At 43.4% G+C, this 18,520-nt stretch overlaps 1 protein-coding gene across 1 annotated transcript in view; it reads left to right on the top strand.

Annotated features, from left to right (window-relative positions):
* The window catches only part of IGSF22 (immunoglobulin superfamily member 22), a 35,512-nt gene extending 22,212 nt beyond the window's left edge, over positions 1–13,300 (top strand). The window contains exons 17-23 of the mRNA XM_033154129.1: positions 833–961; positions 2,670–2,966; positions 4,655–4,743; positions 7,185–7,377; positions 7,701–8,000; positions 10,088–10,414; positions 13,014–13,300. Of these exons, the coding sequence (XP_033010020.1) occupies positions 833–961; positions 2,670–2,966; positions 4,655–4,743; positions 7,185–7,377; positions 7,701–8,000; positions 10,088–10,414; positions 13,014–13,081 (1,403 nt within the window). The 3' untranslated portion in view covers positions 13,082–13,300. The remainder of the gene's footprint in view (positions 1–832; positions 962–2,669; positions 2,967–4,654; positions 4,744–7,184; positions 7,378–7,700; positions 8,001–10,087; positions 10,415–13,013) is intronic.
* Positions 13,301–18,520: the final 5,220 nt, after the last annotated feature.

The raw sequence follows: 18,520 nt of genomic DNA, 5'->3' as shown, positions 1-18,520 counted from the left end.
TCTTTTCCTCTTCTGTTACCCATTTGGAAATCCAGAATGCGTCTAAGCTAAAGACAGATATGCAAACTGACTTAAAGGCATTTGTGATGTTACAGAAGCGAAGAGGGCATTGTTTGTTTGCCAATGTTGTTGTTCTGCTTAGTAAGCTATCTTGGAGGTGCCTTGAAGCCAAATGGCAGCATTAAAATAGTTGGGCGAATAAATGCAATGTATAATTACTGTATTCCTGAATTTGCTGCTGTTTTGTTTTGTTTATAATATGACTCTCCTGTGCACAACTGCTCTGTATTTGCTGCTTTTGTTACCATTGCATGTGCTGCATGTCAGCTTGAAAGTCTGTGGTGCAGAAGTGCTCCAAGTGTGCAACTACAGTTGTACCTTGGGTTGCGGACACAATCCATTCCGGGGTGCCATTCGCACCCCGAAAAGTCCGCAACCCAAGTGGCAATTTTGTGCATGCGCAGACTGCGCAGAGCGCTTCTGCGCATGTGTGGCGAAACCCACAAGTAAACACTTCCGGGTTTGCTGCATTCGTAACCCGCGCTGTTCACAGCCCACAGTGAACGCAACCCAAGGTACGACTGTATTGCAAACTTCTCTTTGTCGGCTGGAAGCTGTGTTCGTGGCCAGAAGGTGGCAGCAAAAAGCTGCAAGATGCCCCAGTTATATAAAATGAGAAACATTGTGTCCGCCATGAGTCCTAAATGATCATCACCCTTTAAGACTCAAGGGGGACACGATGTTTCTCATTTCTCACTTGAACATTCTTCTGTCTAGAAAACACCTCCTCTCTAGTAATTACGATACCTGTGTTCTTCTGCATTCTCTTTAGATACGAAATGCAAAGTGGATGGCTTATTGGAAGATACAGAATATGAGTTCCGTGTCATAGCTGTGAACCGAGCGGGACCTGGGCAACCTAGCAGTGCTTCAAATTCGGTTGTGGCAAGAGATCCCATCAGTGTGTCCCTAACATTGATCTGTTCCTAAGTGTTCCATAAATATGTTTAAAAAACAAAAGGTTTGCTGTACATGCAGAGAAATGGGGTAGACCCCTGCAACAACCGTTCCCTATCTGGCTGTTTGTTTCTATAACCAGTTTCAATAACAATTACAGCGGGTATCAAGGTGGCCCTTTTTCAAATAATACTGAGCAGGCAAGGCACAGCTGCTGCTATTTGTTTATGAATTATTAGACCAACACATATCATGGACTAGGTCCATGATCTTCCATGTACTATCTGTTACACAGGCTCTCAAATCTAATTTCTGCCTGCTTGAAATGGCTGGTCATTACTGAGGCCTATGCATTACAAAATGGTGGTTCACGGGCAGGGCCAGTCACAAAATGGTGGCAGACAGAGGCAGAGTTTGGTGTATATAATGAGCTAGCAATTACTGATAACACTTTCTGCTGATATCTGATCCATCTTTGAAAATTGCTAAATTCTTTGCCATAGCGTTTTCATTGTGACAAGGAGTGTCACAGCTCAGCTTTCCGCAAGCTAAGTACAAACATTTGCTCTGGTGATATTGTGACTCAGTCTCATTATTTTGGGCAGAATTTGCTGATTCAGAGGCAGTAAGTGGAAACTTTTTGTTTTATGGTTTTCCCTTCACATCCTCGCATGTCTCAAAGTAATTTTTACCCATCTCCTGCAATTCTCCCATGTTCCAGTTTCTTTCATCCCTCTTCCCTGGTCCTTTTACATTCAGTTCTGTCTTCTAAGCAGGACTTCTTTTTTCTCCCTTTCCTTTGTTTTCCCTGATTATTATTATTAACCTGCTATGTCACTTTCCTATTTCCTTTAACACCTCCTCTGGTGCTTTCATTTCAGAGGAAGGAGGTTGACTTTCCTTCTCCCCACTCCCCGAACTTTTCTGTCTCCTAGCCACCTTTATTTAGCATCGAAGGCCTAACCAGAGCTTGCACTGGTCCAGCCCAAAGGCTATGGGACAGCTATGGGATGGGATAGGCAAGTGGAAAAGGCATGGGGCAGACAGGCTGTGGCACTGAGGCCCACCCAAAAGTGACCCAAGGCCCACTGGTGGATCCCAAACCACTGTTTAAGAAACACCGATCTGTTCCATAAAATTGTGCACACATGTGCACAGACACGTTCTCTCTTTTCCACAGTCACACATTCAGTCTAATCTAAGCTGCCCCTGTCCCCCGAGTGCAATTTGGCTTGGGGGGGGGGGAATACTTCTCTTGGAGCCCATATGGATAGCCCTCATGAGATGACCTATAACTAAAGAAGAAGATCCAATTGAGATATATCTGAATTTTAGAAAAGAAGAATCTAGAATTGTAAGGATGCACAAAGTCTCAGGAATCACCAGCATCGAAAAACATTGTGGGAAGGAGGGGGTTATTGTTTTGTCATTTTTGTTTTAACTGCTTTCTTGTGTTTTAGCTTGTATTTTATCCTGTGAACCACCCTGAGATCTTGTGATGAAAGGCGGTATATAAATCTAATAAATAATAAATAATGATAATTGTTAAATAAATGCAGACAGCAACATATTATTAGTCTTTAAGGTGCCAAAGCATCCATTGCTCACACTTGGAAGGGTAGGACTGAATGTTGCACCAGGGCAGAGCAAATGTGTTTAAAACAGTATATGCAGCTGTGCCTTTAAAGTGGATATTTTGCTATTTCTCCCAGAGCCTCCTGGACTGGTGAAAGGTTTGCATGTAGCCGATTCTTCCAACTCCAGCATTTCCTTGGCCTGGCAGCAGCCAGAGGAAGGTGATCCGCCATCAGGATACATCCTGGAGATGCGAGCTGAAGACACCAAGGAATGGTCCAAGTGCACCAAGATCCCAATTTCTGGAACCAACTATACAGTGGGAGGACTGCAGGAGAGGCAGAAATATTTCTTCCGGATTCGAGCTGTGAATGAAGCTGGAGTGGGAGAACCAATTGAGTTAAAGGATGGAGTTCTGGCCATGCCCCCTCCAGGTAAGTCAGTGTGCATAGACTCCAACTACATGGGGACTGCATTTGCCTTGTGCTCCCTTTCCCCCAAAGTGGAAGGAATGCTACCAAGATCATCTGGTGTATGCTTTGTGATATTTTATGCATTGTGGTTTGCTGTTGTTTTTATTGATTATAGATTGGCCATTCTTTATTGTGTTTGATAAGTGTGAACTGATTATTATTTGCTGGTGTTTAAGTTTACTCTTTACTATTAGATTCTGATGGATTGTTGAATATTGCTTTGTTCAGGTATACTGAACCGACGGCCTTGGTCCAGTATACCTGAAGGAGCGTCTCCACCCCCATCATTCTGCCCGGACACTGAGGACCAGTGCCGAGGGCCTTCTGGTGGTTCCCTCGCTGCAAGAAGCCAAGTTACAGGGAACCAGGCAGAGGGCCTTCTTGGTAGTGGCACCCGCCCTGTGGAACGCCCTCCCACCAGATGTCAAAGAGAAAAACACATACCAGACTTTTAGAAGACATCTGAAGGCAGCCCTGTTTAGGGAAGCTTTAAATGTTTAATAGATTATTGTATTTTAACATTCTGTTGGAAGCCACACAGAGTGGCGGGGTATAAATAATAAATTGTTGTTGTTGTTGTTGTTTGTTGTTTATACAAGTTGTTTATTTTAAAGTTATTGTGACTTTTATATTGGGTCAGATTGTTACTATTAATGTTTGATTTATTATGCTTTTATGTGTTGGAAGCCACCCAGAGTGTCTAGGGCAACCCAGCCAGATGGGCAGGGTATAAAAAATTATTATCATCACCATCATCTTCAGTAATGAGTCCTGCAGTCCACAGATCCCTCACTTTGGTCCTTTTGTTGTAGGGATGATACCATGCCTGACCCTGAGTGTAGTGCTGCTAGGGATTGTAGTGCATGCAACAGGACAAATCCTGCACATTGAGAGGCACCTAAAACAGCTCCAGTGCACAGAAAACCCTCATGCAGTCACAACCAAAAGCACATCAGTTACCAATGTATACTGGACTGGCAACTTATACAAGAGCAAATGTGCAGAGATATTTTTCTGTTAGGAAACGTCAAGACTCTGGTGCAGAGAAGCAGGAGGAGAGATGTGCAAGTAGTACAATGGGACACTTCCTAATTACCCTTGAACTACAGCCCACAAATAGCATTTAAAAATCCCACCAAGGATGCAACACAAATAGAACACACCTTTGAGGACATTATTCTGACTGCATAATTCATCTTTGTTTTGGATTTATTTGTGTTCTTGGTAAGTTCCTTGCATACATCAGTAATATTAAAACCCCTGTGCAGTGTTTACTGCTGGTGCCTTTATAGGAAGGAACTGGGAAAGCAGCTGGAGAGGAAGGCAGTTTTGCTCTAAAAACTCCCCACAAGAAAAGGCTCAAGCCCTTCCTCCCTATGCCCTACACACTGATCAGATTCAGAGCCTACTCTGACTACATTAAAACAAAGGAAGCACAAACGCTGGGAAGTGCTTCACAAGTCTCCTAAGCTATGTAGTTACTCTGTCAATTCTTGGTTTACGCACAGGGTGTGAAAACTGAATAAATTTAACTGTACAGTGCCGAAGTGACAATATAGGTAACAGGGAAATGTGTGTTTTCTGATTAATAGTTTTAACTACTCACTCCCACCCATCTTTCTCTGTTGTTGTCCCGGTGTGTCTTATAGCTGCTCCGAAGTTTGATCTGAGTGCCAGGCTGAAGAGTCACATGGTTGTTCGCGCTGGGACTGCCCTCTGCATTCATGCCTCTTTTACTGTAAGCTGCTCTTCCTATTCCATCAGAGAACTTGCGCCTCTAAATTGCAATGGATGCTTTTTATATCCCACTTGCAATGGCCTTTTCACTGACAGAGCTTTCCAGCACCCATAACAAACCTCAGATCCCAGGATGCTCTGGGGGAAAGCCATGTGCTTTAAATGTACGGTGTGGATGTGACTCGCTCTATCTTTGCCTGTATTGTACGATTTCAAGAGCAAGGACCTGTATTTTTATTATATTGCTTAGTAAAGTAGTTACAAAAGTTGGATGCCACCTCCAATCTCCGCCGACCTGTGGCAAGATTTGGTGGTGGTTTCCCAGTGCTCACCCAGGGTCTGTGTTCCTTTGAGAATCAAGATGCTGCAGAGGCTGTTGTAGCTTTAAAAATAATAATGATTTATTCACATATGTACTCCATCCTGAATTTGGATGGAGGGAGTCCAGCTCTTACAGTGTGGCCATCTCAAGAGGGGCTTGTTCCCCACAGCAGTGCAGCACTGGAGTCCAAGGCACCTCTCCCAGCTTGCCTTCAGCCAGCCAGCCTAGATCCTTCTACCCATTTTTCAGGTATTCCAAGCCTAGTGCCAAAGCCCCCAAACTCTTCCTGTGACACCATGCCCAGTTACCCTGGCAACCTTCCAAATCTCCTGTCTCTGCCCCACACCTCAAGGCAGGGGGTGAAGGACAGTTTTATTGCATTGCCAACGGCCCTGTATTGTTTCTTAATTTATTTATTTTGCATAGGCTAGCCCAGGAATTCCTCTGCAGCTTGTATTTTTCATTCATATCCCAAAAAAAAAAAAATCCTACCATTTATTAATTTGTGCTATTCCCTAATAGATCCTGTTACCTCTTATCTGTAGCAATACATTAACCGCTTAAGGATTTTGTAAACTATTGGTTTATAAATGGATTTCAATAAATAAATAAAGTTTAGTTTATTGATTCTATTTAAGGAACTCATATGCCGTAGTACTCAGGGCAGCTTGACCTAAGTAAACAGCAACATTAGGCAACTATACCCAGTGGCAAGTTTGCTGAAGCAATAATCATAATGACATTGATGTTCCCCCCTTGTTATCTCTTAGGTGCTAGGTAAAGTGTGCCACACTTTTGGCATTTAATTTGATTGCTTAATTTTATTTGCATTGTTTGGCTTAAGTTGCTGATATGCTTGTGTTTTTGTTTGGTACTCCGTTTCTGTATGTAATCTGTAATCACACATAATCAGTAATAATCAGCTATTTCCTTGCCAGATCAGTTATGGTTGCTCTAGACTTCCAGTAACAGGAAGTTATGGTCCCAAGAATTTCCTTATTTGTTCAATTGCACTTCCTCTTTGCTCACCAACCTTGTTCATCCCATTGATGTCTGGACACTGTCTTAAACATTATTATGATTCTTATTAAATATTTTATAACCTTCTAAAAGGGCATCCAGATTTTAATGGAGGAAAGGGTTTTAAAAAAAAAGCCTGCAGTCTGGCTGCTTATTTAAAAACAAAGTAAATATCAAACACATAAAACATGATCAAGCATTGAAGATAAAGTATACTTTGCCCCTAAGAGATCACAAAGGCAACCTTCCCAGACTAGGAATAATTAGGTAGGACTAGGAGAGAGGTAGCATTTGAAACATGTATGCTTCTCTGTTAAAGTACTCACAGTAATGCAGAATAATACTGATTGGGATGCCAGACTAATCAGGGCTTTACAAACCCTGTAATCTCCTCCTCTCTGCTCAAATCTGTGCCATGAAGCTTTATCAAGGGGGATCAGGCAGTGCTGCTAAGAAGAGTGGCTTATTGAATGCGGGTTCATTAAGATTCTCAGGTTTAATTCTGAGTGATTTTATGTATAAGAAGTTGTCCGGGTTTGTATGCATGCATGCATGCCCATCTTTCAGCTGTTGCCAGTGCTTACAGGATCACGGGACTGGGATAAATAACTTAGCAAAAAAAGCTATCTCCTTCCATTGCTTCCCATGCCCATTTTTTTGCAACTGTCTCAAGAGTTCCCACCTTCCTACAGCTTTTAGGGTTGACAGCTTGCAACCAAGAGAGTTGCCTTGTTGTTCCCTTGAAGTCTGGGGTAGCCCTTCATGGTGCCCTCCAGGTGTTGTCGGACTCCATCTCCCATCATCCCTGCCCACAGATCATGCTGGTTGGGGCTGATGGGAGTTGGAGTCCTACAACATCTGGAGGACCTAAAGCTAATCATTACTTGAGAGAAGAAGCCCCAGCCATGGTTTCTCCTGCCCATTTCTTCCCCATTCCTTTAATCTTGCCTCCTTGCCTCGGCAGCTGCAGTAGTAATTACAAATGCACCACCCACAGCAGATGAAACAGAGTCAGATTAAAGGCCAGGGTGAAGAGTGAATGGGGAAAGCTATGTCTCCTGCTTAGGCTTGACATATTCAGCAAGTTTTGCTTCTGGCAGGGTTCCCCTCCGCCAAATGTGGTGTGGCAAAAGGATGGTAATACCACAAGGGGAAGAGAGAGCATCACTAAAGGCAAGAACCACTCCCAGTTCCTCATCAGCAGCACCAAACGCATGGATACTGGACTCTACCGTATTGTACTCAGCAATGACTATGGAGAAGCCCACTACGACATTCATGTGCGAGTGACAGGTAAAGAGAGTGTGGTAAGGGCTTGGGGTGGGGCGAGCCTGTGAAACTTGATGAGAAATGAATGCCAACCTCTTGACAATTGCTCAGCTGATCAACAATTTGAGAAGAGGTTCTAATGCAGGCGGTTGGTTGCCAGATCATACAGTACAGGCAATGTTTGCCATGCTTAGTTTAGCTTTTCAAGCTTAAGACCATCATGGGTATGCTGAAAAAGCATGACTCTGTCTACCGTTCCAGAGGGAGATGCTGCCTCCCAAATAAATTATAGAAGACTGCAAACAGAAAGATGAAACACTGTTTCATACTCAGTATTTCTGCCTTAGATTTCCCAAGGCCTCCTACTAACCTGAACCTGTATGAAGAGGTGCCAAACACTGTATCACTGAAATGGGATCACTCTCCAGACATAAAGGAGGATGGTGGTGCCCATTACGTCATCTTGAAACGCGACACTAGCACAGCCACCTGGTTCACGGCCGCAGAGAAAGTTTACAGCAACAAGTACACTGTCACGGGCCTGCTTCCTGGCAGGAAATATTTCTTCCGGGTTATTGCCCGCAATGAAGTTGGGGACAGTGATCCTCTAGATTCAAAGGATTCCTGGCATATCAACAAAGATAAAGGTAAGCATCTATGTCTGCATAAGTAGCCAAATAGTGTTTTTGTTGTGTCTCAGCAGATTGAGGCTCAGTTTGCAATTTTGCCCTGGGCTTTCTGAAACTGGAAATGGACAGAGAGTTGAAAGTAGAAGTGTTGCCAAAGTTCATCATTACGTGGTTTGGAAGAAAAATCTGTCCAGCTCAAAATGCCCAGGTGTCTTATGAAATGAGGATTATTTTTCCCCAGGAAGTTCTTCTCCATTTCAGCATGTAGAATAAGATTCTACATAGGCGCTGTCATGCATTCCAGGTGGCCACAGTACTTTATAGGTGGAAGCACAAAAGTTTTTCCATGGAAACCGTCCTTGGGCACTGAAAGAAAGTGAACTGCAGAGCTAGCTGCTTTATAGGCACATGAGCAAAAGTTCCTTAAAGTTGTCCCATTCCTCTTAAGTCATAGACAGCTGTCTATGACCCAGCCAAGCAGCCTTTTGTCTGGAGAGCAACTTCCCTATTTTAAATAGCACTTTCAACTGCTTCTTGTATATGTTTCATGCAGAGCTACAGCATCTCTGTAAACCCATCTAGTCCAGCATTCTTTCCCCCCCCCCCAAAGGGCTGGACAGATGTTTCAAAAAAGCCCATATGTAGTACATGAACATGACACCTCTTACCCACTGTTACTCCCTATCAAATGAGGTTCACAGACATTGTCCCTAAACCTGAAAGCGCCACACAGCTATTACAGCTAACAACCATTCATACACCTACCCTCCATTCGTTTGCCTAATCTTTTAAAACCATCTAAGCCAGTGGCTTAGCAAATTCCATTAATATATTAATTATATCTTGTGTGCCTTCCATGTCACTGAACCACACTAGTTAATCTATCTTAATGATAGCTGCTGGCTGTGTTCAGGAAAACCTCCTTCCAAAAGAGCTATATTTAATGACAACTCAAGCACATTGCAGGTCAATAAATACCCAAGCAAATGACATTATGCCTCCCTTTTCTGTTGTATAAGTTCTGCAAGAATGAAGCCTAGGACCACTTAAAAATCCTGTGACATAGTCACATCAATGTACAAATGAAGAATAACTTCTTCCACTTAATCCCGTGCAAAATTAAGTTTACCAGAACTACCTTGGAGAAAGTTAGCCATTGAATTCAATGGCCTTCCAAAAATAGGGTGGGTGCATTCAAGGATAAATGGGCATTGGAGAACAGAAGACAGCTTGATTCATCTCCAAATGTCCACATGTCTGTGGAGTTTTGGAACTACTGTTTTCTGGCCCAAGTATCTCAGTTGCTAAAAGTGAGGCTGAGTCGAGCTGTCTTCAGTTGTTCCAACCCCTCTTTCCAATGTCATTTATTATTCCAGCAAGTCTTTTAGGGTTAGGGACGCGGGTGGCGCTGTGAGTTAAACCACAGAGCCTAGGGCTTGCTGATCAGAAGGTTGAAGGTTTGAATCCCCATAACGGGGTGAGCTCCTGTTGCTCGGTCCCTGCTCCTGCCCACCTAGCAGTTCAAAAGCACGTCAAAGTGCAAATAGATAAATAGGTACCACTCCGGTGGAAAGGTAAACGCCGTTTCTGTGCACTGCTCTGGTTCGCCAGAAGTGGCTTAGTCATGCTGGCCACATGACCCAGAAGCTGTACACCAGCTCCCTCGGCCAGTAAAGTGAGATGAGCGCCGCAACCCCAGAGTCGTCCGCAACTGGAACTAATGGTCAGCGGTCCCTTTACCTTTACCTAAGCCTTTTAGGTAGATATCTTTTTCCACTCTGCATCTGTATTGGAATTGATTTCAGATCCATCCAATGCTTAATCATTTGTATGTTTGCTGCCCTGAGCTCCTTTTGCAGGAAGGGCAGTACAGAAATTTATTAAATGAGTAAATAAAAGAGATCAGTAAGAAATGAATGGTTGTAACAAATAAATGCCCTGCAGCTTTTGAGGAAGTCCATGGCCTGAAAGCAAAGTCATAAGGCCATGTCAAGTATTTGAGCTTTGTATCATCATATCATGGAGGCACAGACAGCCAAACATGGATATCTGAATAGGAGGAAACCCCTTTGGAACCAGTATTGATTATGCCATTCCTTCAACAGAACTTTTCCATGCCAAGATAAAAGAATATCATGAGCGAGACTGGCGCCATGCTCCCCGTTTCATTACCCCACTGAAGAATCATGCCGTGCGCCGGGGCCATGACTGCACCATGAGCTGCGCTTTCCTGGGAAACCCCCGTCCTGTGGTTACATTGTACAAGGGTCAAATCAACATCACAGCCAATTCCAAGTTCTGGTACAACTCAACTAGTGGCGTCTGCACACTGATGATCCCCACTTGCACTGCCAAGGACACGGGAGAGTACACCATAGAGATTGAGAATGAGCTTGGGCAGGAAAAATGCAGTTGCACCTTGATGGTGTATGGTAAGTTGAACTCCTTCCTTGGTGAAGGTTGGCGTAGTTAACAGCACCAGCTTATTAGTGTAACTGTATATATAGAGCGTGAGAAAGCCAAACAGGACAGGCCCCCTCCAGAATGATGTTCTATTGTGGGTGTGCTCTGCAACATGTTCCTCACACAATAATAGTGAATTCGTGGTGGATTTATTCATTGTTCAACAATGTTTCTATAATGCTGTGGCATTCTGGCTGTCCAGAAAGGCTATGATGCAACAGAAGGAGGGCCAAAAAAAAGAATATTTGTGGTATGAAAAGTTACGGGATTTCACCCAGGATGTGATTGTACATGAAGCAGAATGGCCACCCCAAACTTTCGGCTGGAGCAATTAGCATTGAAAGGAGAATTGCGTGTGACGGTTCTGATAGCATCATTAGCATGAACCACCATGAATGTGGAATAAAAAGGACATCTGGAGGAGGCCAACATGTGTCTAAAAGAATTAATTCTGCCCAATGTGGCAGTTCGCTCAACCTGCACAGGTCCCCCAGACGTTTAACGGTCCGTTGATACCTGCACTCACCACTTTATTAATTAACCGCTGCCACCAACCAGTCTGTCTGGTATTTACTTCACTCAGTTCAGTCAAGGAGAATATTGGAACAAAACTGTTTTATTTGAAGTTTAGTACATAAGCATGTGGTTTCTGAATAAACAGTACTTTCTTGGTTGTGTTCTTGTTAACAACAGTGCCCAACGATTTCTCCCAACCCTGTTCTTACTCCTTCCCTTGCCACCCTTCTTCCAACCTCTCAATATCCACAACAAGCCCCAAAGACTCAAGACTAAAGAACCAAAGAACTAAAGAACCAACAGACTAAAAGAACCCCCTTCCTTCCCCGGGAGGGGTTTATATAGCCCACATAACTCCGCCCCCTAAAGGCTTTTACTGGTTAATCCTTTTAACTCCTTCTGTGCCAATCCTAAGTTTGGGTGATCGCCACACCCAAGTTGGTATTTTCTCGCACTAGCCCCGATCTAGCCTGGGCCAGATCATTCATGCTGGGAATAAAAACTTAAATAACATCAAACCCCCCCCCCCCAGTTTTCCTCTTGGGGATTATTAAGTCAATATTTCACAGAGCAGGTTGAAGGGGGAGAGGGGGAGATAAGTGGCATACAGGATGGGTGATCTATGTGGGAGTCCTTGCTACCTATTTCCTGCCCTTGCTTATTCTGCCTGCCTGTCTTCTGCCCCTTCGCCCCTCTCCTCCCCATGTGTCAGGATCCCTGCCTTGTTCTTTTTAAGTGAAAGCTGAGAGTGGTGTTTCCAGGCACAGCTCAGAAAGAAACTGATACAGCACCAATAGAAGGGATCTATATTTGGCTGGTACTGCTCAGCTTTATTTTTGTATCTGTGGCTACTGCTTCAGCAAAACAGGCTGATGGGAGTCAGTAACAGCCTGCAGTTTCAGTTCAGTATCATCTGGAGAATGGAGAAGTCATCCAGCTTCAGCCTGCAGTCTGCATTATTACTTCAGCAAAAACAATGGTTCATTGGAGGTCGCCCTGTGAAACTGCCTCCCACCAACCTTTTAAACCTCTGGAACTAGGGGTGAACAGGTTTCTCATTTTTCCTATCTTCAGTTCTCCACATTTCCACATCAGTTTCAATTCATCTGCATTTCCATGTGCATTTCTCCTAATGCACACATTGTGTGTACAATTTTGACCGGTGCACACATTTTTTGCAAGGAATTTCCTCTAACATAATGACTCTTTGTATGCTCTGGTCCATGGGGTCACGAAGAGTCGGACACGACTGAACGACTGAACAACAACAACAATGCTTTTTTTCTATAAGTTTTCCTAATGTGCATTTTTTGCACACATTTTTTGGTTAGAGAACCACACTGCAAAATTTGGGGAAGTGCCGATTTTGAAGGATAGCTGTTGTTGTTGTTGTTGTTGTTCATGTATCATGTTGGGCAGTGTGAATTTCTTACCATCTGGAAAAAACAGGAATATATTTTCAGACTAAACAGTAAAATTACCTATCTGCATGATGATAAACTTACCATGCTACTTGAAACTTACTGTTGAAGCAGGCATGAATGGAATTCAGAAAGTTTAATAGACAGCCTGCCTGCTGCTATGTCACCAGGTAATAAGTTTCAGACAGATAAGATTGTGTGATAGCATCAGTCACAAGCACATGCTGAAATATGGGAGTGACTGATTTTGATTTGCTTCAGCTCACAAGTGTGCATAACTTCACCTTCCAAAATCTATATATACTGACACCAGTTGATATGTGTCACAATTTAAATGGTGTTAAAATTATAAGAGGCCGAGTTCCCCTTAACTTTTGTCAAAGTCTCTTTAGCTATTGATTTTAGAAGGGAATTATTTGCCTAAAACAGAAGAAAGTCAGGTTGAGGGGCTTGTGGCTCTCATTAAGCCCCCCACCCACCCTCCAGTACAAGCACTGTTCTTAAATAAACATTCAGGAGGAGTACACACCTGCCACAAGCTCTTGACCTCACAACCCTGAACAGAATTTTCCATGAGCTCAGTAACAAAAAATCCACTATGTGTTAATATCTGGCGGCCTTTCTCTTTTAGATAAAGATGATAGAAGCCTCCTGGAATCAGTGACTGAGAGCCTGCAGAAGTCAAAACACCTCATGTGAGCAACACACAAAAACCAATTTTAAAGTCGGCTGAGTGTTCAGAATAATTATAGTTGCTGTGCATGGCTTTAAGTACCACAACTGTGTTATCACTTGTAGTCATTAGCCTAAAGATGCTGCTGCAGGATTCATTATAGGCTGCCTTCAAAGCTTCATGATGGCAGATATGGTTGCCAATACCTTTCAGAGAACTTGGAAATAAAGAAGATCCCAGTAGAACTGCTTGTTTTCCTTTATTCCCACCCCACCCACCTCACAAACAAATCAGGATGAACACTCATAAAAGACCAGATGTAATCTAACCTCTGTGTAAGCTTTGTGCAAGCAAATCTGAATAAATAAGAGTGTCTGGAGGGGCCCTGTATCATTAAAAACAAAACAAAAAAACATTAAGCTTAAGCAATTTGAGCCAATTTAGTTCCAAATACTTCTTCCTGATACCAAACCAATTTATCTGGTTTGTGGACCAAGCTAAATGAAATTCTTTACACCGTTAACTTATGGAACCCAGCCAGATGGGTGGGGTATAAATTGTTGTTGTTGTTGTTGTTGTTGTTTTGTTGTTGTTGTTGTTAGGGTCTGGGCATATTGATTTAAATTATGTTTGAAGCAGATTCTTTAAGAACTTGAATGGCCTTGCCTTCTAAGCACATCAAGCCGCAGTTATAAACCTTTTCTCACATAGCAATACTACTGATAGCCCGCTAGTGATGACAAGGCACTTAAAAAGGTAAAGGTAAAGGGACCCCTGACCATCAGGTCCAGTCGTGTCCGACTCTGGGGTTGCGGCGCTCATCTCGCTCTATAGGCCGAGGGAGCCGGCGTTTGTCCGTAGACAGCTTCCGGGTCATGTGGCCAGCATGACAAAGCTGCTTCTGGCGAACCAGGGCAGCGCACGGAAACACCGTTTACCTTCCCGCTGGAGCGGTCCCTATTTATCTACTTGCACTTTGACATGCTTTCGAACTGCTAGGTGGGCAGGAGCTGGGACCGAGCAACGGGAGCTCACCCCGTGACAGGGATTCGAACTGCCGACCTTCTGATCAGCAAGCCCTAGGCTCAGTGGTTTAACCCACAGCGCCAGCCAGTGAATTGATTGAGAAAGGTTTAATAGTGGTCCAAAGGAAGATCAGGGACTGAATGTTAATCTCCTTAGTCCTATTCACTTCATTGTGCATTAAACCACACACACAAAATGCAGAGCATTGAATGTTGCCATGGAAACATGGGAGCTGGCAAATCAGAGCAAATGTGCACATTTTGCTAGCATACACTTCACATGTTTTCTATAAATCAGAATGGACACCAGACCATGCCTGTGAACTGGTAAAGTACTGTTGAGAGGAGCATTTGTATGCATTAAAGTCTTGAGGCTGGTTCACACACTCACCCACACACCCCAAATGTGCTGGGCATATATGTGCAACAGAGTGCAGGGTACAAATCTCTCCTCCATGACTGTATATGAAACTCTCCTTGGAGGAGCAACTATGGGGCAGTTTTGGGAGCAGCAGAAGCCAAATGGCAGTAAATCCCAGCTGAGCTGATGGACTGGGACTTGCAGCTTTGCCTCATTCCCTCTGAAGTGAAGATAGTTCTGGGAGGGCAAGAGCCCAGTCAGATGGGCAACAGATCAATAAAAAAAATGTTGTTGTTCAAGCTGCAATGGATGAGGTCACCGAGGTAAATAATTGCACTTCAGGAGCAAATTTTACAGCTTCCTGATATTGGGAAAATGTGACACCAGTCTGACTCCTGCAGGTGCACACAACAGAGATGCCAGGCACGAAGCTTTTACTTGCCAGTGTAGGCTGCTTGTGTCCCCAGCAATCGCTGACTATCTCCATCTCTTGGTGACCAGAGAGATTAGCTTTTAATCAGGTGCCATGTAAACAAATACAGTATCCCGACTGGCAGTGACTTTGTGCAGTTCTCTCAGTTTTCCTTCCAACCATATACTTGCTCTTGGGAATCGCAGGTGAAAGCAGGTGAAACCTTTATACCAGGGGTGAGGAAAAACTTTCAGAGGGTTATATTTCCCTTCTGGACAACCCTGAGGTGGGGAAACTTGACAGTGGTTGATGGGGCAAGAGGGGAAAGCATATATATATATAAATTTTATTACGGTCCCAGACCAGTTTTGAGGGGAAAGCGAATGGAGCAATGAATTTACATTTCACCTTTGCATAGAAGGCTAGTTTTACACACACACACAAAACCTCTATCCAGGCAAGCAAGAGACATTATCAGAGTTCAATGACAAATGACAGCCTGGCAAAGCACTCAAGGTGGGTCCAGAATTGGACCAGTGAGGATTATGGCCTGGGAAACAGTCCTGAGGGCCACAGAGAGAAGCCTGGAGGGCCAGAATTGGTTTCCAGGCTTGAGGTTCTCCAGCACCACTTTACAGTTCTACAGCACTGTGAAGAATCATAACCACCACATTTGTGAGCAGGGCTTATGCACAGCATTTTGTTGCCTGAGGCAGAAGAGCAAATTACACCTCCTCGAGTCAAGGTAGATAAAACCCATGTTATCTTGGCACCTAAGGAAGGAAAGCCACTCCCCGGAAGGAAATGTACAATAAGAATGCATTAAGCAAATTAACAATTTGCTGCTCTTTCATGATACCCAAAATAGGCATCACCCTGCCAACCATAACTATGAACTGTTTTTCATTAAAGTTGGACTTCCTCTGCCTCTATGGTTTTAGCAGGATCATGACAATTAACAAACAAACAAAACACAAATGAGGCCAGTGAGGGTTTTTTATTTTACTTTTAGTACATCTATATGCACAGAGCGTTTTACATTGGGGGGGGGGGATGCCCACAATAGAACAAACTGAAAATAAAATAAATTTGAACATGAAAAGAAAAACACCAGTGTTTGCATTGTATCTGCTTCTGAGTTGAGATCAGTTTAGGTTTCATCGCAGCTATTTGGAACCTATGGTCTATTTTTATGTTGTTTTTTGCGTAAACAGTTGAAGCAAATATAAAATGATTTGCGCTGTGTTTGTATAATGGTGAAAACATTGTTAGCATGTGGGGGAAATAATAATTTGCAACTCACCAGATGAGGTTTGATGTCTATCAAGCCCAACTTGATCAATACTGGGAAGTAGTAACCCTCTGAAGCCAAAATTCTATTGGGGAGGGTTTCTGTCAGTAAAATAGTAGAAATGCATCTCATGCAACCTCTGTTACATTACCACACATAAATGCTAAAGAATGTACAATTTCTGTTATCCAAAACCTCTAATTATTCACTATGTATCCACCCTCGGTCGCATCCTCCTCAATCTCATGTGGAGGCTTTTCATTCAAACCTGGAACCTGAGCCTACTTTACAATGCCCTTGAGAGTTCACAGGTGTAAAGCCATTACCAAAGGCCCTGCATGATGTCACAAGGCAATGCTGCTCCGTCTGTTGGACTCTGGCCCTTTCCTAAACCTACTCTGCATTTCCAGTTCAGCAACAGCCATCTCCTTCACAGCCAGGTGTGCACACACAATCCACTGCCACGTGCATGGAAATCTGTGGACAGGAGTGTTGCTAATCAAACACTGTCATTAGAAATAGACCAGAATTAGAGCGTCTCCCGCCTGCAAACAGATGAGAAATAAATCAGGAAAGGGACAAGCTACTATATGGAGAAGCTCCCTTATGTCCCTGCTTCTCTGCAGCTTTGATAGTCGACATGGCCATTTTGGTCTGCTGCTGTAAGGAAAGAGTCCCTGGTTTTTCCTGCTTTTGAACTGTGCACTACCTTTGAGAGGATTGTCTCAAAGTTGGAGAAATGCTGTCATAAGAATATTTCTTCTTAATTATATAGCCCAGTGGAGCTATATCCATTGCAACTTCCTTTTCTAGATAACACGTTTGTGTAACAGATAAGTTCAATGCAACCCTACCTCTTTCCCCAAAGTTTTCAACAGCGTAATTAGGGTTTGCTGCTGTAGGTCAATGCTGACTTGAAATTCAATTTGATGGGTGTCCAATTTGCAGGGTCTACACAGCCAAACATGGGCGGAGGGTGGAAGTGCCGCTATTACTCATCTGCTTGAGATGCAGTGTAACTGTAAATATTCCTACTAAAATGCACCAAAAAATCAAAATGGCAGGAGACAGAACTCCTATGGTATTTGGCCATTGTGGTATAGTGTTCTGGGTGAGCTAGTTTTGCACCTCTGACAAACATCCGGAGGCACTGAACAATATATTCAAGGGCCTATTCACACATTACATTTTTATATACGGACCATTACATTCATTTAGAACAAAAAACGCCAGTCTAAAACAAAGTGGTATTCACTGATGCTGGTTTTAAAAAAAATTGTGCAAAGCTCCTAAAAGCGACTTTTAGGTAACACTGTGGTTTAATATATAATAATAGTGCTTCTGAAAATGTGTCCCATTTGAGAGGGATTCAAAAACATTAATTTTTCCTCACACCACCCCGGTGAGGTAGGTAGAGAAGCATTGCAATTAATTCAGTGTTTGCTAACCAAGGAAAGGACGCAGAACCCAGGTCTTCCACTGATGCAAGCCACTACAGCTCCTTTAACCCTAAAGGCATGAATTAAGCTTTCCTGAAGCGGCACTCCAGTCACAGTATTCCATGAGCAGAAGCAGCCTTCCCCACGCCTAGCAAGTGCAAATGTTGGTACAAATCTGCACATTCCCATTCCCATTGCAATGTTCAAGCCCCATCAAACCAGCTAAATGTGTCTTCTCATGCTCCAGGGAACACAGAAGTCATTGTGTACAACTAGAGTAGGGCTGGGCGATATCACAATGTCTGCAGTAAGGATGGAACTAGATAGATGTGAACTAGAGCCCAAGCCAATAGAGGCGAACTGGAGCCCAAGCCAACAGCAATAAAAGCCAGCTTTGGAGATTTCAGGCAATGAAGATTAGATCTGATCGTTCTAGAGATTAGATCACCCTAGATTTGAGCACACTTTTCACATTGTGCCTTTCCACAAAGGAAATAATTCTCCCCTTTCTCCTTAAATGCCAGCGGTCACTTTACAAATGGCCATGATGCCCAGTACACGTAACCACTTAAGAGCCCAACAGTGCTCATATAAATGGCAGCATGAGTAATGAAAGAGAGGAGGAGAGAAGCCTGCTTCTTTCCTGAGGGTTTTTTAAAAATATCTACATTTTTTAGGCATGATTTCTTTAGCTGTCATGCACCCACCACCCCGCATACACTTCCTAACCTGCCAATAACAGTAAAAACAGATCTTCAGCTGAGAGATCTGTGTCTCCGGGAGGAGGTTATATATGTTCAGATGGGGGAAAGCATCTATGATGCTGAGCAGTCTCAGTTCTGCCCGTTCTAATCGTTTTGTTGATGAGGAAGGGGAAAGGAAAGCATGCCAGGAAGTAGTGTCCTGCACAGCCTAAACACAGGACAAGCAATGTCTG

The sequence above is a fragment of the Lacerta agilis genome, chromosome 1, assembly GCF_009819535.1.
Source record: "Lacerta agilis isolate rLacAgi1 chromosome 1, rLacAgi1.pri, whole genome shotgun sequence".
NCBI classification, from domain to species: domain Eukaryota; kingdom Metazoa; phylum Chordata; class Lepidosauria; order Squamata; family Lacertidae; genus Lacerta; species Lacerta agilis.
The sequence above is the reverse complement of the archived record's forward strand: the minus strand, read 5'-3'. Positions and strand labels throughout refer to the sequence as shown.